This window comes from Acinonyx jubatus, chromosome C1 (assembly GCF_027475565.1).
Source record: "Acinonyx jubatus isolate Ajub_Pintada_27869175 chromosome C1, VMU_Ajub_asm_v1.0, whole genome shotgun sequence".
NCBI lineage: Eukaryota > Metazoa > Chordata > Mammalia > Carnivora > Felidae > Acinonyx > Acinonyx jubatus.
In genome coordinates, this window is record NC_069381.1 from 101,030,577 (window position 1) to 101,056,595 (window position 26,019).

Sequence of the window (26,019 nt, forward strand, 5' to 3'; positions counted from 1 at the left end):
TCTCTCCTTCACCATTCAAGTGGCAGCTAACACAACTAAACCTTAAGGAGAAAGCCCAGTATGTTTGAGAGGACCCACATGTGTGAGCATGCATGTGAAGGGCTGTATTTTAAAACAGGATTATCTGGGATTATCTGTTGATGTCAAACACATTCTCTTATCTAGTGGTACAGATGACTATTGATTTTCAGTAACAAAGGAGACAATAATAAGGAAAAAGTTCACAAAAAAGAAGAAAAACTGTGTGCTTTTTCTATAATGACATGTGTAGAAATGCTGCACACAGTTAATTTCAAACTTCCCAGGCCAAGATAGGCTAGTACTGGGTACTTTCAGTAGTTGGCTATGTCCATTGTTCATGTGCTGAGGCATTCCAATCATTTTACATGGTTTCTTACATCTCTTTCAAAATTAAGTAAGAATACATGTGCATGTGCACAGTCAAGAAAAAGCTATGTGTAACTAAAAAGGCTGCCACAAATATAATTCTGGATGGCCATTTTCAATCTTCCAAAATGTTCTTTATTAAGAAAAAAAAAAGCTACCCATTCATTCTTGATCTAATCTACTAAAGAATTTCTTTTAGGATCAAAATATAAAAGGCAAAGAAATGCTAAAAACTTCCCTTGGATTACAACAAACATAAATCCATTCTTCCCACTTAAAAAAAAAAAAAAGATTTAGAAAGGACTGCAAATCCTCAAACTGCAATTTTGAAGTATAATTCCTATATAATGCAAATGTTCACTCAGAGGTAAGATGTTAAGAATGGTAAAACTTAAGTCATTTTAGTACACAAAATATCATTAAATCCAAAGTTACACTGCCTGTGGGACTACCGGATTCCACCAAATAAATGGCATTACTTACAATGGGTTAACTGTGTGAGCTCTGGAGCTGGACAAGAGGAGTACCAATTGTTGGCATATACCGATGATTAGCTGATTGACCTAGATGACCATCCCTTAACCTTTCAGTAAACAGGAATCAAAACACCTACTGTAAGGACCAAAGGAAACAGGTAAAGTACTTTTACTAAGTACTGTCAAGCATCTGTCGCATAATAAACCCTCAGTATATGATGGCTATTGTTGCTGCATATAAGCTCCATAAGGACAGAGATTTTTGTCAGTTTGGTTCACTCTATTACTAAGGAGGCATGCCTTGGTCAGCTTTCATGAAATATCCCCAGTTCCTCCAAAGTGACATTCACTTTTATCTGTATTAATTACATTCAAATGCTGCTATCCGTAGTGTATACCTCCTCTCTTTTACTATAAGTGGTTTCAGCTGCTTTTTTGGAAAGATTTAAATATTGGAAAATACTTTAAGTGTTTTAAGAGTATCTGAGTTACCATATGCACCACTTACATTTTCTGTAAACAGTGTGCTTACACATAATTATAAATATCTCAGACTATAAAAGAAAACCTTTCATAGTATTCCCACAACTGAAAAACAGAGTCTTAGAAATAATTATAGAGGGAGCAGAAGGGAGTGGTAGGTAGAAGACAGTTTACTAAATCAGCAAAATAAGAAGTAGAGTTTTGTCTTAAAACAAAACAAAAACCTGACAACCATTTGCTCAAGGCTGCCAAAACTTGAGAATAAGCAAACTGTCATGGGAAACAAATGTTAAAATACAAAACGGTTTTCTGAGAAAGTAACTCCACCAGTCCTGGCTTATCCAATTCTGAATCACTAATGCTACTGCCTCACTGGCTTGTCTTAACCACTACAGAGAAGTCCAAAGGGACAGGCAGGGGGCTCACAGGCAAATATTTCCTCTACTGTCACTGACATTTCCAATATGGCTACATTTCTCCCCCACTTTTCCACTCCTTCTCTGTTTCCTTCTTCAGATCTCAAAAAAAAAAAAAAAAAAGAAAAGAAAAAGCCAGTTGATGTACTGATAGATCACTTGAGGAAAGATCACGCGGCCAGAAAACAAGCGCTTGGGTTCTGGCCCAACCTTCACCTAGTGCTGGGTCCCCACCAGTCACTTCTTTGGGCTTTAGTTTCCTCATCTGTAAAACAAGGATGGACTAACTGGGTAATCACCCACCTTAAATTCCCAAATCTCCAGGAGCCCCTAAAGACGTATTAACAGACCATAGGATATTTTTATTATTTCAAAATGTCTAACAGAGATAGTCCATTAAGTGCTATAAGGCTAATTAAAACATTGAATATTTTGGCTTTAGACTAGTATTCCACATGGTGACGCCGAATGGCACATGATGATGTTTGTCATATCATATGAAATTGGGGAACAACTGAAATGGATCTGATATTATCCTTAAAGATACACTTCAAAAAATCAGAGTTTTTGTAGTATGCATAACATCCAACCACAAATGTCTGGTTAATAAATAATAGGGAAATGAGTTAATACCTATTAGTGCAATTTGTGTAATAGACAAAATTCCTCCAAATTGGAAGTACACACCATTAAGGGAACAAACTCAAAGACAAGACCCCTAAATATGTATACAGTCACTGAAAAGCAGTGAACAATGTACTTGCTGCAAAGATGAAGTCCCTGTTTCTCACCAAAGGTCCGAATCACTCATCCACTTTTGATTAAAGTGAAAGCAACAAAAAGTCCATACTGCAACATAAAATAATGCTATTTACCTCACTCTTAGTATGTGCCAGGCACTGCACTATGAATTATTATCACATTATACACTTATTTAATTCTCATAATAACCCTAACAATTACATGCTGTTATAATCCTTTTATTACTAACGAATATGAGGCACAGAGTGCTTAAGAAACTTGCCCAAAGACACAGAGCTAGTATGTTCAGAGCCAGACTAAAAAGTATCCCCATCTTCTCTCCCCATAAGCCAATAACTCCCTCTCAAAGAGAAGTCTCCATAAACACAGGCAGGAATGTCCCCAAGCAGAGCCCTCAGGAGTCAGGTCATTGCTAAGGGCAGCCCTCTGAAGATCTCATAGCTGTGGCCCATTTTGGCTTAAAGACTCATCCTTAATGGCAACTCCCCTCCTCTCAGCCCAAATTCATTTTGTTTCTCCTGGTGACAGAAATGAACTAAAGGAAGTCAAGGGCCATTGGTCAATTAATGTCCATCCATTTCTTGTTTATTAGAAGATAAAAAAAATTCCTAATAGCTGACCTCTACAATTCAAAAAACTGCCAGGGGTGCCTGGGTGGCTCAGTTGGTTAAGCGTCTGATTTTGGCTCAGGTCATGATCTCGCAATCTGTGAGTTCGAGCCCTGTGTCGGGCTCTGTGCTGACAGCTTAGAGCCTGGTGCCTGCTTTGGATTCAGTGTCTCCCTCTCTCTCTGCCCCCCCCCCCCACTTGCACTCTCTCATTCACTCTCTCTCTATCAAAAATAAACAAACATAAAAAAATTTAAAAAAAAAACAAAGAATTGCCAGTCTTATGAATTTTTAGTTATACATATCATAAAAATATGCATCTTTAGGGGCACCTGAGTGGCACAGTCAGTAAAGCACCTGACTCTTGATCTCAACTCAGGTCATGATCTCACAGTTTATGAGTTCAAGACCTATAATCGGGCTCTGCACTGACAGTGCGGAGCCTGCTTGGGATTCTGTCTCTCTTTCTCTCTACCCCTCCCTGGCTTGTGCTCTCTCTCAAAAATAAATGAATATAAAAAAAATTTTTTTAAGAAAGAAAATGTATATGGCATGTAAATAAAACAAAATTCTAAAAAAAAAAATGCACCTTTACTATATCCCTCAGTTTCCCCACTTAACCTATTCCCCATCTTGTAGGGTTGTTGTAGGCGTAATTTTATGAACGTACATAAAGCTCCATCGTTGACTGCAGATGCTTGAATTCTGTCTCCATTCTTCATTAACCACATTATTCACCCCATCATCCAAAGCTGTGAATCTCAGTTCCAATTTCCTTGTCTGTAAAACAGTTAAATACTGTCTACCCTAAAGGATAGCCATGTAAATTAAGTGAGGAAATATACGTAAAGCCCTAGCAGAATGAGACACATAGTAAGAATTCAACAAAATGTTTTTTTTTTTTTTTAAAAAGCTGAAGTTTAAAAAGTCAAACCACAAGTTTATATCCCCAGCCCTGTCACTTATTATCTAGGGTTAAACAATGGTATACAAGCCAAATAACCCCTCTGAGGCTCAGTTTCCACTAAGGTTTTATGAAGAATAAACGAGGCAATTATAAGAAGGCTCTGTAAACTCTACATTGCTATGTAAACGTTGGGGTTGTTTTACTTTATGAAAATAAGTTGTATGTCAGTTATATTGAATGATCCTTCCAAATAGTATCTTCATCTTTAAAATGGAAAAACAGGCAGAGAAATTTTAAGCCATAGAGGGAAGGCTGGCAGTTCCAAAAGTAGGATGGAGAAAAGGACTAGGCCAAAATAAATTCAGACCATGACAAAGCAGAAAATAAGTAAGCCTTCAAAAAGAAAGATGAAAATAAATACCCCTCAACCTGTTTTTAATCAGCAGCTTCACCTGTTAATTAAGCCTCTCAATGCACAGTCTAGGTGTAAGAATTCTCTAATTTCCTCCCAGAAACAGTATTAGACTTCAGGGTGAGAAAGAGCTTCACTATCAAATCTCTTTTCCCACCCATAAATTAATTTTGTGGATGGGGCATAGAAACAAAGACAACTGGACACAAACCGGAATCTCTCTAACTGGCATTCTCTTAACCACACCTAAAAAATAGTCACAATCCTCTTCAGAAAGGTTTCCTTCTTTGGTTGGTCAGAAATGTCCTTGTTCCCCAGGTCTCTTCCTGCTAAATATGGTAATAGCTGGCAAACAACCAGCCCAGTAAATTCCAATGATACTTAAGAAAGCATTCATATTGCCTGAAATTACTCTGAATCAAACACTTAAGACCTGCAGGGCTTCCACATACAACAGTTCAGCTGGAGCTCTTAATGTCAAAAGCAGCAGGGTACCTTAAGAACATACAAGCTTGAAAAAAAAAGCAGTCTACTCTTCTTTATTGCAACATTCTTCAGCAACAACATTGATCTCCTACCCACTGTGCACACAGCACTGCACTAGGGCAGTGGGAGGCTGGAGGGAGAAATGGAAGAAACAGGTGGTGTCCACAGGGTGCCAAAACAACAGGTTGATTGAGTCAGTTCTGTCCCACAACTAATCAATTTGGTGAGGAGAGAGGGGAGGGAATCTTAGTCATCCTGTTGTCTGACCAAACTGACTGGCTAAACCACAGTACAATTATCAATTAGGTCAAAATGTCAGATTTAGTAGTGCATTAGTCCTGCCTTTCAGGGATGTTACATACTTCAAAGAATCTTGGATGTCCAGGAAAACAGGACATAAGCAGCTTACCCTCAACCCACCAAAATCACATATTTAGTTCCAGAATATACAGTTTCCCTCCAGTATATTTTTATAAAATGTTATATGTGCATTTCCTGAGCACATACAACTGACAGCTTTTTGTTTTATGATACAGTCAGATTAGAATTTTAAAGTAGCTATAGAAAATACCAGTTAACAAGAAAATTACAAGATTAAAATTAAAATTAAAATTACCAGTTAAAAAGAAAATTGATGAAGCTCATTGCAAATCAAAGGATTGAAAACCTATCAGATAAACAATTTTTGAAATCAATATTGGTAGCAATTTGATATTATGCAATTTAACCTGTCCATGCATGTTGCAACACATTTAAGACAAAGAACTAATACACTTAATATAAACAGCTTTTTCAAATCAGTAACCAAAAAATGAATACCTTGAGGGGTAAAAGACACAATTTATCAAAATAAGTAAATAAGAAGTGGCCACCAACCATTTGAAAAACCACTCAGTATCACTGTATAATCAGGGAGGCAAGTTAAGATGAGGTAGCCTTTACCACTTATCAAATTGGTTAAGAGTTTTAAAAATAAAAACTAGGGTTGAACACAGGTGGGAACACAGTTTCATATTCTGCCAATGGAAATACAACTTGGTCAAACTATATGGAAAGGAATTTGGCAGTGTGTATCAAAGTCACAGGTAAGTCCATACTCTGATACAAAATACTGACTTCTGAGAGCTTATGTTAACAAAATAAATATTCCTACCAAGATTTAAATGTACGAATGTTCATTATAGCATTATTCACAATTATGAAAGTTGGCAACTGAGAATTGGTTTCAGTTTAAATTATATATAACAGATCCTTAAGACAGAACAGTATACACCCTTTAATATTCTTAAAGAACATTTACATATAGGAAAATGTTCACAATATCTTAAGTAGTGCAGAAGCAAATGATAAAACTATACATATGCTAAAATGCCAACTGCAATAACAGACAGAAAAAAACTGTCTAGAATCTATCAAAATATTAACTGTGGGTTTTGGTTGGAAGGGATAGACTTATTGGAGATTTTAATTTTCTCTTATGCTTTCCTTTTTATTTTTAAATTGTTTCCCAATTTTAAAAAATTACCCTCTTTGACGCAGTAATTTTTCTTCTGCAAATCTAGTTTAATGGGGAAAAATCCTAATGAGGAATTTTTTTTTATGTATGAAGGTGATCAGCATCATTTATATAGAAAAAAAAGTGGAACCAACTAAATATCCAATCAAAAAATGGTCAAAACTAGTAACCCCATTAACAAGAATATTATTTAACCAAAAAACATCAATTTATGGAAAATGCTTGAAAATATGAAAAACATTTATAACTACCAAAGAAAGGCAGTACAGAAAACTGTGCATATACATCATTAATCAATAACTTTTTAAAACTAAAGGTAGTGGGGTGTCTGGGTGGCTCAGTCAGTTAAGTGTCTGACTTTGGCTCAAGACATGATCTCACAGTTCATGAGTTTGAGCCCCGCATCAGGCTCTTTGCTGTCAGATGGAGCCTGCTTCGGATCCTGTTTCCCCCCACCCCTGTCAAAAATAAACATTTTTTATAAATAAATAAATAAATAAATAAATAAATAAATAAATAAATAAATAAAACTAAGGGTAGAAAAAAGAAACCAAGAGTACACTAAAATATTAATAGTATGATTATGAATATTTTTCTCATAGTTTTCTAGATTTTTCAATGTCCTTAACTACTTTTAAATGTAATTACTTTTTAAATAACCTCCCCCTCCAAAAAAAATCCTGTAGGGGCACCTGGGTGGCTCGGTCAGTTAAGCGTCCGACTTTGGCTCAGGTCACGATCCAATTCATGAATTCCAGCCCCGCGTGGGGCTCCGTGCTGACAGCTCAGAACCTGGAGCCTGCTTCGGATTCTGTATCTCCCTCGCTCTCTGCCCCTCCCCCACTCACACTCGGGCTCTCTCTCTCTCAAAAATAAGTAAACAATTTTTAAAAATTTTAATTAGGGGGCACCTGGGTGGCTCAGTCAGTTGAGGGTCCAACTTCGGCTCAGGTCATGATCTTGCGGTTTGTGGGTTCAAGCCCCACGTTGGGCTCTGTGCTGACAGCTCAGGGCCTGGAGCCTGCTTTGGATTCTGTGTATCCCTCTCTATCTGCTTCTCCCCTGCTCACCCTCGTCTCTTTCTCAAAAATAAATAAAGATTTAAAAAAAATTTTTTTTAATTTTTTTAATTAAAAAAACCTTGTAAAGGTGCCAGAGAAAATCAACAAAGTATAAATACTAGTTAATTATGTGTAAACACGAAGAATAACTGTTACTTTGTAAACCTACCTTAAAATATTACAATGCTTGTTTTTAGTTACAACCATTTTCTTTAAATCTCTTAGGAAGTATATGTCACAGGAGTCATGAAATATTGTCACTTACTTTAAATAGTAACATACTACCAAGGACTTGCATGATTCACAAGATATGTTTTTCCTCTAATAATCCTCATAAAGATTAGAAAGTGTTTTAAATGTTGCAATAAAGTAAATGTCCTTAACATTTCCAATTAAAAAAGATCTAGCAAATAAATAAAGGCATGTTCAGAGCAAAGAAAGACATTAAAAATAATAATCAAAATATACACATCCTCAAACTTCAACGAGTCTCGACACTTTTCTGGATGGACCAAGGCATGTGAAAGCAGAGAATTAAATGGCAGTTTCTTTGCAGCTTACCACATTTCAATTTAGAGAAATTAACACATTAGCACTATCTAGTTTTCTGACTATTTATATTCAGAAACTTAACAAAAGACATTAGTGAGTAAACACTATTTGATTATTCTTATTTGAATGTTGGATAAATATGTCAGCATAGCAACCTCCCCTTCTTAGGGTCTAGTTAAAATAGACTATTTAATCTTCAAGGCTTAAAAAAGCTTCCCAGAATCTCCTCACAAAAGACAGATGAGAATAAAAAGAGATGAAAAAGAAGCAAACAACAACCATTTTAAATGCACCTGCTTCTGAACAAGCTACTATACTTTAGAATGTAACCACAGCTTCTTGTGCAATACTTCATTCAGCAAGCAAAATTGTAGTTTAAAGTGATGCTATTTGTTAAAAGACAACATATTATTAAAGAGGCAATATCTGACTCCAATCAAAATATTATCGTCATGTTTTCCTTACCTCACAAAATACACACAAGCTTTCTTCATATGATTAAATATATAGAAGGGTGGGGGAGCTACTCTTAACCCAGAAACAGGTTCTGCAACACCCATAGACCCAACGTGTCTTTGTGAAGCAATGAGTCCATCTTGGCATGATGTCTGGCTGATGTATTCAAAGAACCAGAGTCACTACCCAGCTGCCAATATTCTGAAAGGAAGTGACTTGAAGACCAGAAACTGCCTCAGGCAGGTCTCTGGGAAGGTGCTTCAGTCCAATGGGAAGAAAGACCCAGGCCCCTCACTGAATGATCAAAGACCAAGGACACCAGAGCTGGACCAAGGTAACTAGCCTGCAGTTCACGGGTGGCAAGGGACAGTAAAATGACCCCCAAGACTTTGTTCAATCGTATCTAATAAAACACAAACTTTGAGGAGCTGGTAGAACGGGGTTTTGCCAAGACAAGCACAGAGGGTGAGGGAGATGTTAGTATGATTAATCAATGCCACCTGAGGCAGCAGCTCTGGGTGTGTCCATACCGTACCTCAGTCATTGCCTGGCTGTGACAAGAAGTTCCTTCAGCTACTGCCACTGAGAACTAGGTCTTCCAAAGAAGATATTTCCACCTTAACTTGTCCTAGATCGGGCTTCTCATCAAGGACTAAGAAAACAGCCCTCTCTCTCTTGCCACAAACCCAGTGATAGACACAACAGATACCATAACATGTGCCAAACTTACATTTAGACCCATACCAGACAAAGGGGTCTTTATCTTTTCCCCCAAGTTAAGTTTAGATACTTCTAAATTACAAAAGAGAAAGGGGAGAATAGCAGACAAGCCCAGTCGGAGTGAGCTGGGGGTCACTATTCCCTAGTAGACCTGAAGTTTACTCCCCCAGACCCTATAGCTCTTAGTCACTCTGACTGCAGGAAACTGCTTTCAGAGACTGTAGATAAGTGACTAAATGACTTGTATTTCATATTCCTAATTGTGTGCTCATCTGTCTTATCTCCATGATGATGTCAGCTCCTTGGGGGCAGGGCCCTATCTTTGACTTGGTCAATGATTCCCACACATCTACAAGAGCAGAATACCCTGTACTGTCTGCCACATGATGAAATACACAAATTAAGGATGACAAGACACCACAATCCTCTCTAACACACCACTAAGACAGCAGAGCTACAAAGATAATAAACCTTAGAGCCAATAACTAGGGATCCTACCAGAGTTTTATGTAGAAACTTATATACTTACACATATAAATAAATTAGTACAGTAATTATCACTCCAAGCTATGGCTTTTATCATCCCCCCCTCCCCTTCTTGGTTTTGCTCTTTTCTGTAAGATCAGAGTGTATTTTCTGCCACACAGCTGGTATCTGCCTCAAAAAGGAGACGACAGAAAGAACAGATCTATAGCAAACCTCCTACCCCTACAAATAACACTACAGGTTTGTCCCATCCAGAGGCCAGGAGCCTATCCTTTCAGATCTGAAGCCACTATCTAGTTTCTATAAGGGACAGCAACATCAAGTCCTTGTCAGAGGAACACTCCCGGGCCCCTTCTTGCAGAATGCTCTGTTCTGCTCAAGAGACCCTTGATTCCTGGGGCACCTCGGTGACTCAGTCGGTTAAGTGTCCAACTCTTGATTTCAGTTCAGGTCACAATCTCACAGTTCATGAGTTCGAGCCCCACATCCCACTGCTTGGGATCCTTCCTCTCCCCTCTCTACCCTTCCCCCACTTAAGCTCACACTTTCTCTCTCAAAAAAATAAATAAATAAACCTAAAAATTTTTATTTAAAAAAAGACCCTTGATTCCTCCTTTATTCTCCCTTCCATATTCCACTTGCTGCAGAGCCCAGACAGCCCAAAGGCAGGACTGCCTGAAATGACTGACTTTCATGTATCTTTTTGCACTAACACATCTGAGGGGAATCCCTGACACAAGTAATATGTTCATGGGTTAACAAAGCAGACATGCTAAAAGGCAGTGTCATTCACAAGGACTAGAACAGAATTCCTTAGCGGACACCAAAAAGACGGTGGAACACCTATGTATCCTGGCATCTTTGTAACATTCTGATGAAGGGATAAGGAGGCTTCCACCAAAGTCACACACAGCACACATACACCAGCCCTGATATTCTGAATAGTTTGTAGATTATTTTTTTAAGATAAAACAAATCACTTTATTAGTCTTATAGGGATACAGAGCAGCTTCCCTAGTGAGCAAGAATCAAACTCTTCTCAAGGGGAAAAAATGACCACAAGACCCAGGCAAAGCAACCTATCTCTAGTACTATCAAAGAACAACAAACAAACAAATGCTAACCCAAAACACCCTTACTTTCCCCAGATTCACTCTGCAATGATTCCAAACTTCCCTAATATAAAAATTAACTGGGCTCTGCCCCTCTCCTGCTCTCTCTCTCTCTCCACTCTCAAAACTAAATAACCATTTTTAAAATAAAAAAAAAAAATAAGTGGCTATTTCTTCAATATACAAATTCCCAGATACTATTTCAGACCCACTGAATCAGAATATCCAGGAAAACACCCCAGATGGAATCATCTCCATGCTCCTCACTAGGTCTAACTCCTTTAATGGCAGAGTAGGCATCCGTTCAGTAACAGGTACCCCTTTTGGATCCCTGTCACTTACACAGGGCTTAAAACTTTATAAGGCAAATGCCTGAGAAGATGCCAATGGGCACAATTCTCAAGGAGACAGACTACAACTGTATATAAGAAGATCTTTCTAAAACTCAGAGTTGTCCAGAGATGAACTAAGCTGCCTGCAGAGGCAGGGAGCTACCATAAGAGTTGTCCAAGCACAAAAAAGGTAAGCTACCTATTGACCAGGATGTTGTAAGAGGAGCACATCCAGCATGGAAAGGATAGAAGGACTAGGTAAATTTTAAAGTTTCTGCCAACATATAAGTCAACAAAGAGGAAAATTTCAGCTACCCATTAACTAATAAAAAGAGACAGTATAAAAGTCTGTAGGTGGGGTCAGCTTTCAACTGATCTTTTCTCTTCAAAGGAGAAAAGAGCGTAACACACACCCCTGACTCACCTTTGGCCTCTCCTCCAAAATACCCCAAAGGTTGGGAGGACAGAGCAGGAATTACAGGTGCTGTGACAAAGCTGACCTGCTGCTTGGCTGACTCTGCACATCGGACATATGCCAGACAAGTTTTATGGAGGGATGTGTGTGACATAGTGCCTGCCCTCAAGGAGCAAGTATGTTGCAGAGGTAGCTCACACACTATACAGTTCTCTCAAGGTTTTATTTGTCATTTCTCATCTTTAGAATTTTTGTTGGTTGTAGTGGTTTTTAGGGAACGCTCTTGATGGGGTAAAAAAAAAAAAAACTTTACTAAATATAAAGTTTGCAATAGAAGTTTGCAATATCCAGCTCATAATGAAAAATCTCAAAAAAACCATCAAAACATAAACTTAGTTAACTCTAATTTTAAAAACACTATTCCAATAATCCCCCAAATGACCAAAATTACAATAAAATATGGCAACTCTGAACAAAATAATAGAATTGCTAGTTTAGTAATATAGTAATACAGGAAACAGTAGAAGAAGCTCAAGTAAGAGGCAGGGGGTGGATGTCAGTGCCTTTGAGGTTAAATTCCAAAGTCAAAGTGACCTTTATGATTTGCAGAAGTGATCAGGGGCACCTGGGTGGCTCAGTCGGTTAAGTACCGAACTTCAGCTTAGGTCACGATCTCACAGTTTGTGAGTTTGAGCCCTGCATTGGGCTCAGGGCTGACAGCTCAGAGCCTGGAGCCTGCTTTGGATTCTGTGTCTCCCTCTCTATCTGCCCCTCCCCTGCTCGCACTCTCTCTCGCAAAAATAAATAAACATCAAAAAAAAAAAAAAATGAGGGGCGCCTGGGTGGCTCAGTTGGTTATGAGTCTGACTTGGCCCAGGTCATGATCTCACAGTTCGTGGGTTCGAGCCCCACATCAGGTTCTGTGCTGACAGCTCAGAGCCTGGAACCTGTTTCAGATTCTGTGTCTCCCTCTCTCTCTGCCCCTCCCCTGCTCACACTGTATGTCTCTCTCTCTCTCTCTCTCTCTCAAAAATAAACATTAAAAAAAATTTTTTTTAATGATTTGCAGAAGTGATCAGACAAATAAAGAGAGAAGAAACCACACACGTGCGCACACACACACACACACACACAAATTCAAAATAGCAAGTTTAAATAAAACATCTAGGAAAGGGGAAAATTTGGTGTTGCCCCAAATGTAAGGTAAGCAATGACCCTTGCAAATACTATTAAAAAAAAAAACTGTCTTGGAGTACCATAGTAGTCCAGAATAAGAAAATGACTAAAAGTACTTGTCCAATTGAACAAATATTTATTGAGTGTCTATTAAATGCCAAGTACAGAAAGTTAGATGCCAAGTTTAGAAAAAATGCATAAATGAAAAAACACAATTCTCTTCCTCAAGATGTACACATTAACCAGAAGCACTTGAGAATGTTCTAAGTGTTTTCGTGTATATAAGCTCATTTGTACAAAAGACAAAAATGGTGCGGAGAGTGGAGGAGGCACCAGACTGAGGACCCGAAGAGAGAAATTCTACTCTCAACTCTGTAATGGCTCGGTGACTATGGACAATATACCTGGGCAAATGGAGGACCAAAATCCCTCCCACAAGATTATAAGACTAATTAAATACAGACCTGGAGGAGAATGCTGGTCTTCTGGCTCCTAGTCTACTGATCTTTCCAACATATCATTCGTACAGCAGACCAATAAAAAAGGAAGAGTAGAAGAAAATAAGACCTTTTGGTTCCAAGTCATTTGCAGAGAAAGGGAAGAAGAGGAGGAGAATTAGAAAAAAGTGAGAGGAAATGAAAGGTTCAAGTTTTGGCATCCAGATAGAAATGTCAAGAAAGGAAGCACTTAAATGAGTGGAAACACAACATAAGGATAATGTAAAATCTCCTATTATATTTTCATTAAAGTCATGGCTTAGAATGTTTTACTCTAAAACCACTAAGGGAAAATAAAGGGGGTCCAAAATTATATATGTATGAATGAAGCTTGAGGAATAAAAGACAACAGAGAAGAAAACGGTTGGATAGAGGATTTATACTATATCATTCAAATATATAAAGCCCTTCTAAAGGGACAATGGGGACCCACTGTGTCCAGATGAACAAGAAGAAATGGTATTATACTCTATAGCTCTTATGTTAGCAATTTTAAAAATCTTTGATAGAGGATTAAACACTGGAATAGCTAAGGTTAGATTAATTCTGGAAATTATTAAAACTAAGAAGGGAAGACCCCCCCACACACACACCACACAAACACACACTTGAAAGCAGAATAATAAACCATCAGTGTTTCCAACAAGTTACTATCAACCTGGAAAACTACAGATTCTCAGACCTACTGTATCATAATCCCTGGGTGTTGACACTAAGAGTCCCCCCAGGTGATCTTGATGTGGAGCCAGGATTTGGAGTTCCTTCTTCCATCACAGTGGACAGGGGAAGGAGGAAAGCCACTAGGAATGGCAGCAGAGTGGGAACTAGATTGATGCAAATTTTGTGGGCAAAATAGAATTTCTGTGGGCGTGATATTTTTAAAATGTATTATAAAGCTGCTCTGAAGCATCCAAGCATATCCCACCGAATTTAAACATTTTTCTAAAAGTCCTGAAGTCAGCAAATACAATTCAGGTAAACCAAAAGTTACTTCTCTATACCACAGGAAGCCTACAGAATAGACGCAGAATGGGAATAGCGCAGAGGGATGCCAAGGAGATGCGGCTAAGTATTTTTAAAAATCAAAACATCAGGAAAAAGAAAAGAAAGATAAGAAACCATCACTCTCCTTTCCCCTCCCCCCCACCAAAGAATAATAATATAGAAAGAACAAGAAGAAAGAAAAAGAAAAATAAACTTCGTCTTCATCTGAAAGAAAACTGCTCTTTGTGATTTTTATTAAAGAGAATTCAGCTAAGAAATTATCTAGCAGGCACCAAAACCAGGGAATCACTTCCCACTGCAAAGCAAAAGAAAAGGAGCAAGAGGTGGTCTTGGATAGCTGTTTAAACAAGCAGACAGATGGGTTGACAGCTTCTCGCCTTAGGAACTCAGTGACATTTAAATTAACAATTGGCCACAATCCCAAATACAGGAACACTCAAAAATTTGGAAGAGTGTTATAATTGACATGACAAAAAAAATGCCATGATAATAGATGGAGACTCAAGAAACCTTCACTGCCAGACTCTGAAAAGATTTAAAATTTGCACCCAAAAACAGGTTTTATAATCTCATTTATTGCAGTAGTTTAGCATCTGAAGAACACCCATCTGAAAATCAAAATATCCATATTTAGTCCCTTGAACTTACTGACTTAACACTCACCTTGTCCACCTAAAAGCTAGCTGATAATAGCAATACCTCATCAGTACAGAAGTATAAAAGAGGGTATCATTCTATGGACTGAGTTCCTAGAATGAGAGAAACCCTATGTGTCAGAGTAATTCTATTTTTGACATCAGTCTTATCACCTAACGCTTAATTTTGCAAATCTGTTTGCAGTCATATTTACTATTCCCTCCAACTCTCTAAAGGGGATTATTTGGCTCTTTTCATAGGTGAGGAGACTACAGATCATGAAGATGAAGTTATTTGCTAACGCAAGTCAATGGTAGAAACCAAGGCTTGTAATCCTCAGAGTAGCCCATCGTTTACACTCCTTTTTACCCTAAATCTACACTTACAGTAAAGCTTTCGCTCAAAAAAAAGGAAAGGCAAGAATGCTATCCTGTTTTGTTAAATGCTTCTAAAACAATAATTTTGGTTCATCATCACATAGCCTCCTGGTCCACTTCTGAAATTCTTAGGGACATGGAGGTGTATGGAATTTGAGCTTTCCAAGCAGGATCTGGTTCGTGCTGAACAATCCAGTACTTGAATAAATAACCTTGTTCTCTTTCAAACATCTGTGATTGGCCTGTCAACTACCTGTTAACAATGAACAAAGAGCAAATTTTTCATCATCTTCTTAACCTTTTCTTTGCAAAAAGACATTGTTCATGTTCATGTTTTGGGTTTTTTTTTTTTTTTGTTATTTTGGGGGTTTTGTTTTTGTTTTTGTTTTGGTAAACGTAAAATCTTCCTTCAGATTAGGCTAGGAAAAGAAGAGGTCCCTATGAGTTTCACAAACATGCACCAAGCTGCCATCCCACTGGAAGCAGGGTTCATAAAAAGTAAAACACAGCCTTGCCCCGAAAGGACTTTTTGAATACCTTTTGACTGCCACTGGTTTAATATACATTCTCTTAATTAATCCTATTAGCTGGGTAATTTCATTCCCAGTTTGATTGGTGAGTTCACACAGCAGAGCGGGATTTGAACCCAGGATTACAGAGCTGGGCTCCAAAACCCAAGCTCTTTCCACTAAACAGCCTGAAGAAATTCGGAGTCTGAGACTGTGGGTGGTGGGATGGATAAAACGTGATTCGACGTCCTCGGTCCAACCGTGTTCAGAAAGACTGTTGCGAATATCCAACCATAAAGACGCTTTCCGAGGAAGCACTTTGAATTAACGTATCCACTTTTCCTCACCCGCCCCTGCCCCACCCCCAACAATGCCAAAAGAGCAGCAAACGCCGCTGCCAGGTTGGAGGAGTTGGTGATCGTCACACCACATTCCTGGGGCTGGACACAGACTCTGAAACAGCGCCCGAGCTCAGCGCCTCGGAAAGAATAACAGCAGTCGAGATTTTTAAATCATGTGGCTCATGCAGCCACACCAGTTTCTCTACTGCTCCTGCCTCCACCTTTCAAAGACTCGAGCAAAACACCGCGGGTTCCTCGGGACCACGGATTCCGAGTGTCCGAATCCAGGCACGCCACGAAGCCCTGTCCCCATCCACCCCAAAGCCGCCCACCCGTCCTGCGTGCCTCCCTTGGGCAGAGCGAGGTCTGGCCGTGAAGGTGCAAGCCGTTGGGCTCGGAGGCCCTGCCCCCGCTCCCTCCACGCCGGAATCTGGCATTCCTTCGCTCAGCCCATCTGCGGTCCGCGGCCGGCGAGGGTTCGTCTCGGGCAGCCGGCCCTCGGCTCTCGCTCGACCCCAGGAAACGCGGAACCAGAAGGGCAACGCAGCCCAAGTCTCCGTACACGACCGCTTGGGAAAGCGAGTTTCTGAGGCTCGCGGCCCGGCCCCCCTTCAGCCGAGGAGGCGTGTGTTGGGGCCGCGGGGGTGTCGGAGGCGGCGGGGAGCGAGGGGGAGGGGGGCCCTGACGGGGTCCAAACTTTCGGGAACCGAGCGGCCCCGCTAGGAACCCGGCCTTCTCGCAGAGAGGAGGACGCAGGAGGGCGGGGTGGGGGAGGTGGAGGCGGATGGAATGGTCGCCCCAGGTGGCCGGCCGAGCTGGGCCGGCGGTGCGCGGGACCCGGCGCAAAGGACAGCGCCCCTCGGCCCGATACTCACCACGCGCGGGGGCCGCGCGGCATAACCAGAGCGCCAGCAGCGCCCACAGGGGAGCGGGGAGCAGGGCGGGCATCTTCTCGGTCGCCTCCTCCGCCGCCGCCGCCGCCTGCGCAGATCCACATGGGGAGGGGGTCCCCACCAAGGGTCCCCCCCACTCTCTCTCCCCTCCTCCTCCTGCTTCTGCGCCTCACGGCCTCGCGCTGTGCCCCGAAGCCCGGGCGTAAATGCCTCCACTCCCTGCACCCCAAGGCTGCCGCTCCTGAGCCGCCGCCTCAGCCGCCGCCCGAAGTTTGGCTGAAACTTTCTCGGCTGAACAGAGAAGCAGCCTCGTGTGTCCTTCCGCCTCAGCCGCCTCCCACCGCAAGCCCCGCCCCCTGTCGCCGCGGCCGGGCCCCGCCGCCTTCGGCACCCAGGGGTTTCCCGCAGGAAGAAGCGCCGGCCCGAGTTGCGCGCGGAGGGATCTACTACGAGTCCTCCGACGGCCCCGCCAGCCTCCTCCGACCCGCGTCGGGTCTGGACGCGCCTTAACTCCCTCGGCGCTGGACTGCCTCCCCGGGCCGGGCCTCTGCCAAAGGAGGTGGGTGATCGGACCCTGAACTTCAGACGCTAGGGTTGCCGAGATCGTGAACTTGCCTGGAGACACGTGCCTCCTCCAGTGAGAGAGAGGTATCGCCCCCACACATCCACACTTACACACGCTCTCGGGCTAGCTGGAGGAATGCGGTAGAGAAGGGCCAGCGCTGTCAAAGGAAATGGGGGCCAAGGCGCCAAAGGCCCCTGAAAAGGAACGTGGCCATCACCCGGGTTGTGCTGCACCGTTCATTCATTCATTCAGTCAGCAAATATTTCCCAACCGCCATACTTGGCGTAGCAGTGTGCTCAACACAATGGGATGATCCTACAGACGCGGGATGCACAAACTACTTTAGAGGAGAATCCTACAGGATTCAGGGAAGGTTTGGCTAAAGATATTCGTTGTGACATTGTTCGTAAAAGCCAAAACTTGGAAACAACCTAAATCCCACCCATAGATGAATAGATGAATAATGCATGGTATATTTGTAAAATGAAATGGAATACAGCAATCGAAGAGACTATATTCATGTATGTCAGGGATAGATCAAGAATAAGATGACAGTGAAAATCTCGGTACAAAAAGAGATATAAAGTATATCATTCATGTATATTTAATGTTTTTCAGACCTGTGCCATCTATTATTTATAGATGCATACCACACTATATATACTATATATATACTATACTATAAAGTATACTACTATGTAGTATACTATGCTATTTTATATATATATATATATATATATATATATATATATATACACACACACACACAATGGAATATACCACACTATACATATAAATACTATATTATAAAGTATACTATATAGTATACTATACTATATATATATAATGGAATATACCACACTCTATATATGTATATATACTATACTATAAAGTATACTATATAGTATACTATACTATAATATATATATAATGGAATATACCACATTATATACATATATATATACTATAAAGATTACTATATGGTATACTATACTATAATATATATATAATGGAATATACCACACCATATATATAATTGTAATATATAGAATATAATATAAATAGAATATAGAACATATTCTATAGAATATATAGACTATAACCAGAATAGTTGTTACTCCCAGGGCAGGACAGTGGGGGATGTCACCAAGCATTGGGTACATATGGGCTTACTATTTGTAAGAAAAGAGCTGAAAACAAAACAAACAGAAGGGTTTGTGTGGTTGTAGCATTCCAGAGGACAGCCACCATAAAAGTAAAGGTACAAATAAGGTAATAAGTAGAGACGTTCTGACACTATTTGCATTTACAGGAGTCCAGGAGGGAAGGGGGAGTTGGGACCAGGTTAGTAAGATCTTGAATGACAAGCTGAAAAGGGGGAGGACCACTTATCCCTCAGATCATAGAAAACCACTGAAGGCTTTTGAACAGGGGTGAGACTTGGTGGAAAGAAAAGTTGCTCTGATAATCCTGTGCAAAATTGATTGTCAGGAGCAAAAGGTGAACTGGAGTCCAAGGGCCAGTCAGGAGTTTGTGAAACACTCCAGGCCTGGGGTGATGAAGGCCTGAACTAATGAGGTGAACATCAGAATGGAAAGGAAGAGATGGAATTGAGACAATCTTGGGGGAGAGGGGGAATGGGGGGAGTGCAACTATGTGACTAATTGGATGGGGGAATTTAGGATCCCATTGGGAAGGAGAATCCAACCCACGGGGCCTCTCCCTGTCCCTTACAGGATAAACACCAAACTTTTAAAGGCGGTAAAAATACAAGGCCTTTACTTCATTGGGCCCCATCTCTCACCCTCTCTGCCCCCATTGTGAACTTTACACAATAACAGTATTGAACGACTTGACATTCCCCCAAACATATCTTCTTGTTTCGGTGTCTGTACCTTCTGTTCCTGGGCTTGGAAGGACTCCTGCCATCCCCTTCCCTCCTTCTCTTAGTGAACTTCTAGTCATCATTAATCCTTCAGGCCTGAGAAGGTTTTGCTGACACTGTAACAAATTCTTACTCCTCACGGACAGCCTCTCCACTGTACTGCTTCCTTATTTTCAGGCAATGTCTATTTTTTACACAGGACTGCTGCTATTTCTGTCTTCTCAACTAATTAGGAGGTCCTTATGGGCAAAGACCGTGGCCTTATTTATTCCCAGTGTCTATCACATAATAGATGTTGAACTATAATGTAAAACAACACTAAACAAATGCAAGTCAGTATGATTATAGGCTGGATTTGAATAAGCACTTTATAATAAATAAGCAAGCACTGTTATTGAAAGTAGTCACCTTGGGATGCTAGAAACTCTTTTCAAAAATAACATAATTAGTCAAAATAGCTTTGGAATTTCCCTTGTGCAAATTTGTTCACAGAAAGAAAATAACACTACTTTTTAGTTGTTAACCCATAGTGTTACCAGCTAGGGCATTCTCTTTACCCATTAAATATAGTTCATGGTGACTTGGCTCTATAGAAATTTTAAACATCACCTGCATAGACTAGATTTGTCACTATTAAAATATATTCAGAAAAATGCGAAGGTACTCATCCCCAAAAAGCAGCTCTGGAAATGACTGAGGCTATGACATTATTTTAAAAAAGTATGCAGTTTCCCAAGGTGACTGGTTGTTGTTGTTGTTGTTGTTGTTTTTTAACGTTTATTCAATTTTTGAGAGAGAGAGCACAAGGAGGGACAGAGAGAGAGGGAGACATGGAATCCAAAGCAGGCTCCAGTCTCTGAGCTGTCAGCACAGAGCAGGGCTCAAAGTCACCGACTGTGAGATCATGACCTGAGCTGAAGTCGGACGCTCAACCGACTGAGCCACCCAGGCGCCCCTAAAATCAAATCTTCATGACAGAGAAGAGGGGGAGACACAGAATCCAAAGCAGGCTCCAGGCTCCATGCTGTCAGCGCAGAGCCGGATGCGGGGCTCAAACCCACAAACTGTGAGATCATGACCTGAGCTGAAGTCGGACGCTTAACCGACTGAGCTACCCCGGGCCCCCAAGGTGACTGTTTTAAGGAAAGTAATTATTATGTTCACATATAACTTTTGCTGGATTTGTTATAATTTTAAACTTATTGCACACATTCCCATAAGGACAAGAGGAATAAAGAATAAACGTTATGAATGAAAGTAGGAGAAGGACATTACCAAAGAGGTGTTATAAAAGACATGTTTTGAAAGAAGCTATGGATATAAAGTAGTCAAAACAAAACAAAATGGGAGCTGAAAATCAAGGGGAAGACTGGAGTTGGCAAAGACAGAGAGGAAAACAAATCAGTCCAACCCATCATGTATCATTTTGATGAATATTGCCATGGGCCAGATCCTGTGTGAGTAGCTGAGGGATAAAGACAGACAAGTAACCAACAACGAAGATCCAACATGACATGTAGAATGCTGTGGGTTCACAGAGAAGGGACGATGAGTCCTGTCCCAGCCCAGGAGTGGGCAGGGAAGGTTTCTGGGAAGACGTCAACTGCTAGACTAAGAATTGAAGGACCAAAAGATTAATCGGGTAAAGAAGAAGAGTTCTCATGTTTAGAAGTCTAAGGCTATTTCAGACACAGGGAACAGGTATAGAGGAAGGCAAACAATAAAGACCTGAACCTATTCTCTAAAGTGGGAAGATAAGAACTTAGGCAGGAGCTGTGGGGGTGCAGAAAAGATGGGCTCCCAAGACTAGTAATGGTTTAGATGAGAGAGGAAATGTAGGTCAAGGAATCAGCAATGACCCAGGTATCTTGAGGCATGATGGGCTATTCCCAGGCATAGGAAATATAAGAGAAGGAAAAGGAGGTTTCGTAGAGTAGATAAATGGGCAAAAGACCAATGTTGCTGAAAAGGGGAAAGGCATGTTCAGTTGTAGCGGGGCCCTGCAGATGTTAATTGCTTTAGGACCCTGACTGATTAGCAGGATGGAATTGCACTGAAATACACTTTCTGTGGTCGACCTCCCCCCAAAGCTAACCCTAAATTCTACCGTGTACAGTTAGGTGACTATTTCCCTAATCCCTGTCGGGAGCCAGGGGTCACGTGGTACTGTCTCAAAGCTCCAGTAGCAGCCGAGAACATAAAATTGCCAGAATTTGCCTGGAGATGTCAGCCCTAAATGTATTCAACAGTTTGATTACTCAGCTGGATTTGGGAATGGCCTTCCCTAGGACAGTACTTCTAGTCAAAGCAAATCCTACTTGAGAGGAGAAATTGGCAGGAAAATATTCAGGTGATCCCATAAGTAATGAGCCAGTGCTAGTTCTTAAAGTTTCACAACTTCACTGAATCAAAGAAAAATGGGATGCCACACACTTTCATCTGAAGCAAATAAGCAAACAAAAAACCTCAGCCTCCGGGGCTCAATTAAAATCTATACACCATTAGCAGTAGAAAAACATGAATAAGGGCCAGCACTAGTTTTCATTTTAGTCAGAACTAAAAATATGCATAAATGTCTTTGCTAATTAAAACTCAAGTAAAAATTGCCTCCCAAAACAAATACAGAATTAGGCACTTATTTATTCTTAGGTCTGTTCTCTCAGATCCAGTAGGGTACGAAACCACTCAAAGACAGGGATCTTACATTGTCCATTTTGCCCCAGTTCCTAGCACAGCAGTACACATAAAGTGTTCCTAGTATATGCATTGAATAAATGCTTCATGAGGGGTATATATATCTATATGAATTGGAGAGAGATGAGATGCATAATTGTCTGGGTCTTTTGGAAAAGCATATGCTGAATCAGTTAAATGCTATAGATGTTGAAGAAGCGATTCTGGAGAACTTATCAAGCCTAGGTTGAGCTACTCAACACATGTACTCCACACATCTCCCCACATAACCCAGGAACCCAGAGTTGTGTGATAAAGTGTGTGTGGAATTAAAAGGAAGATCTCTGCAAAATAATACCTTGCATTTGTGCAGCGCTTTAGGCTTTCCAGAACACTTTTAAGTACATTATCTTATTTGATTCGCAAAGCAACCATGAGAAAGAGTCAAGCCAGTCATTATTATCCCCCATTTCACAGATGAAGAAACTGAGATAGAGTTTAAGTGCCTTGCCCGAGGTCAAGTCATTAATGACAGCTGAGACAAAACCCCTTCTATTTCTGACTTCTTATTCAGTTTCATTCTGTCTCTTCCTAAAACATAACACCAGTTATGAAGCATATCCAAGACCATCTTTAGTTTGGGTACCTCTGGGCAGAGGGCCAACAGCTTCACCATATTGGTGAAGTCCACCATAATGGGACAAAACAAGCTGACTCATTGTAATTAGGAAGCCTAAGCAAGCGAGTACATTCTTTGGTTTAAACACATCTTTTGAGAGCCTACCCTCTGCAAAGCACATCCTTGACTCTGTGGTGATACAGATGTGCATCAGAACCAGCCCCTGTTCTCTGGACATTACAATGCATCGAGGAAGGCCAACATACAACATAACTACAGCAGAGATGAAGCATGGGGCTGTGGGAAAGTAGAAAGCACTGTGATTATTTCTAAGGCCACTTTCATTTCATCCTGTCCCCAGCCTACAAGATATGAATGAACTGAGGTGGCCTATACAGCTGGACTGTAAACAGTGTGAGCACAGGAAGCATCTCTTATTCTTGTTTGTAAACCCCACAGTAGTTGGTTCTTGTCTTGCAGGGAGCATGAAGTAAGTGCACAATGAAGACCTACATTCTGAGAGGTCCACCAGATTCAGTCAAACAGAGAACAGGTTCCAGAAGGATTCAAACTAGCTCTGAGAATTAGGAGCCAATCAGAATCTTCAGCTAATTGTCTCTGCTCTGATTAAGGGTATAAATAATATAAGAAACTGTAACCTGGGCTTCTTGACATATCTTTTCCCTTTTAGGAATATGAGTATCTCAATTTAATTGATGTCAAGGGGTGCCTGGGTAGCTCAGTCAGTTAAGCATCTGACTTCAGCTCAGGTTATGATCTCACTGCTTGTGAGTTCGAGCCCCACATTGGGCTCTGTGCTGACAGCTCAGAGCCTGGAGATTCTGTGTGTGTGTCTCTCTCTGCCCCTCCCCTCCTTGTGCTCTGTCTCTCTCTCTTTCTTTCTCTCTCTCAAAAATAAATAAATATATAAACATTTAAAAAATTTTTAATTGATGTCAAGAAGAGGAATATTTAAGGTTGTCCTTGTATAATGAAATGTTCATATGTATGTACTACACGATGAATGGTACCGTAACTAGGAATCCCAAATTCTCCGCTATCCATGAGATAAGCAGCTACAGGAATGCTCACTTTAGCATTACTTAACTTAAAATTTTCTTTTAAGTACTTTATGCTGGGAGGTATTATAGTTCAATTACTAAGTGGATGTATATATTTTATATATAATGACACAAAAAGGATTGACCTGTATGCACCAGGACATCTCCCCAATTCAAAAGCAGCATAAATCCACAACTGTGTAATTATCAAACCACAATATTATTGGATAACTCACAGTGCTTCTGTCACTAAAATGGTTATGCAACCGTAGATATTTATGAAATGTTAAGGTGTTTGTTCCCAGAGACTATTCAATTGTTTCTACCAACATTCTTATATTCTTCCCTCACAATTAGCCAAGAAATTCTTGAGCAGTGAGGTCCAGGCACACAGAAAGTTTCCACCTTAAAATATGAAAAAAATCTTCATTCTGAGTACAGATCACATCGAACTCCCCTGAAGCAAAAGAAAGGGGAACATTTTCTTATTATGTGGAATTCAAAGCGGTTAACTAAGTATGAGGATGGGGGCATCACAAGTAAGGAAAAGAAATCTCACTTTTAAAAGTGAGCATTAAAAAAGATCTTCTAAAGTAATTCATCAGGAGATAATTAATGGCTGGCAACAGGTATTTATAATGGAAGCGTACATGGCCTTAACGATAGGGTTTGCTTCTGAAAACATTCTAATTAAAAAGGGAAAGAGTAATTTTATAGGAAAGTACAAATCAGTGGTGTGTATGTGTGCTAATGTGTGCAGAGACAGAGGTGGTAATTGCTGGGCTCAGACCAGGTATCTGTTGCTGAAGGTAATGACCTTGTAAAATATACAAATAGGGTTTCCAACAAAGCTGAAAGTACATCATTATTACTCATGAATGCAGGACAGAATGTAAAATTGGAATTCGGAAGGTGAGTGGTGGTTGTACTTGATCTGGACACCAACTTGGTTTTTAATCATTCTGGTTTTTGTTAAGAATAACGTAATAGGACCACTCTGCTCTCTGGCTCAGACCACTGGTCTAAGCATTTTTCTTTCAAAACTTTGACTTTTTCCCTTTTACCCTACTTACTAAACATCTAAGCAAGAAAAAAAGAACAGATGCTAGCAAGACAGAGAATGGTTCCCACATTAAGATTTACATCTGAGTCTGGGAAAATACACCTCATTGCCTAGAAGGGCCCTGTGGACAGTTCACACCTCTGTTGGCTTCTTTTGCAAGATATAGTTACCTCAAAAGAATCTTCCTTAATTGAACTCTTATGGTCTGGAATACTGCCTGTCTACCGATGACTATCGTTTAAAAGCATTTACTAAAGGCAGCAGTTGGGGGCGTAGATCTTTCTTAAGTAAGGGGAGGAACGGACAGCAGGAACACAGACTGGCTCATGTAAACTCCAAGTGCTGCAACGAGGAGACAACCTTCAAGTTTCAAAAAACAAACTTGGAAAATGCAAAAAGTAGTATAGTTCCTTATGTGTCCTCTGCCTGGGGTTTTGAGGAGAAAAGAGAAGTATGAAGAGTTGAAGAAAAAGAGAAGAGTGGGAGAGGAAGGTGAAAGAGTGCTCTGGAGTAATATGCACCTGTTTAGAAGGGGGGAAGTAACACAAACACAAGCAAAAGAAGAAGCAACATGGAGTTCCTCCTTGCACATTTCCCTCTTCCCTCCTGAAGGCCTGGAGTGAACCCATAGCCTTGCTCTAGAGGTGACAGACAACCACCCTGAGGACACCTCCCTGAATTCCCTCCAAAGAATTCAAAGCTCCCCCAATGCAAATCAGTTCCCTCTATCATAAATATTTATAGATAATAATAATATTGGCCACATTAATAATGATAATGGCAGGAAATGTTAGCAGATTGCTTACGTCTGTGAGGTGCTGTATTAAGCACTTCACCTGCGTTATAATTTGTAATGTCCCCACCAGCTTATGAGTATATGTTATCATTCCCACTTCACAGGCAGAAAACGAAATCCAGAAGTTGCCCAAGAGCACACAGCTGCTATGCAGTGGCACAGCCCAGGTCCTTCTGACCACCTCCAGTGGCAACAAATGACTTCTGCAAATTACATCTGCCTGCCCACAGGTCTCTGCCACAGCATTTCAGTCCCACCCATTGTTTAGACAACTTGCCTGAGCATGGAGTAAGTTGTCCACTGATCATGTATTGTAAGCCTGGTCTCCCAAGTTTA

At 40.6% G+C, this 26,019-nt stretch overlaps 1 protein-coding gene and 1 long non-coding RNA gene across 5 annotated transcripts in view; one reads left to right on the plus strand and one right to left on the minus strand.

The window, feature by feature from the left end:
• The window catches only part of NOTCH2 (notch receptor 2), a 163,215-nt gene extending 145,917 nt beyond the window's left edge, over positions 1-17,298 (minus strand). Inside the window, exon 1 of one of the 2 annotated variants that reach the window (XM_027058256.2) lies at positions 17,004-17,298. In XM_027058256.2, coding sequence (XP_026914057.1) covers positions 17,004-17,076 — 73 coding nt within the window. In that variant the 5' untranslated portion in view covers positions 17,077-17,298. Of the gene's footprint in view, positions 1-3,802; positions 12,379-17,003 lie in introns of those variants that run through there. The other variant, XM_027058257.2, reaches the window with a different exon arrangement.
• A 131-nt stretch (positions 17,299-17,429) lies between these two features.
• LOC106978509 (uncharacterized) overlaps positions 17,430-26,019 on the plus strand; it is a 62,382-nt gene continuing 53,792 nt past the window's right edge. The window contains exons 1-2 of one of the 3 annotated variants that reach the window (XR_008295204.1): positions 17,430-17,669; positions 25,788-25,971. This is a non-coding gene — a long non-coding RNA (uncharacterized LOC106978509). The remainder of the gene's footprint in view (positions 17,670-25,787; positions 25,972-26,019) is intronic. The other 2 variants (XR_001430804.3, XR_008295203.1) reach the window with 2 other exon arrangements.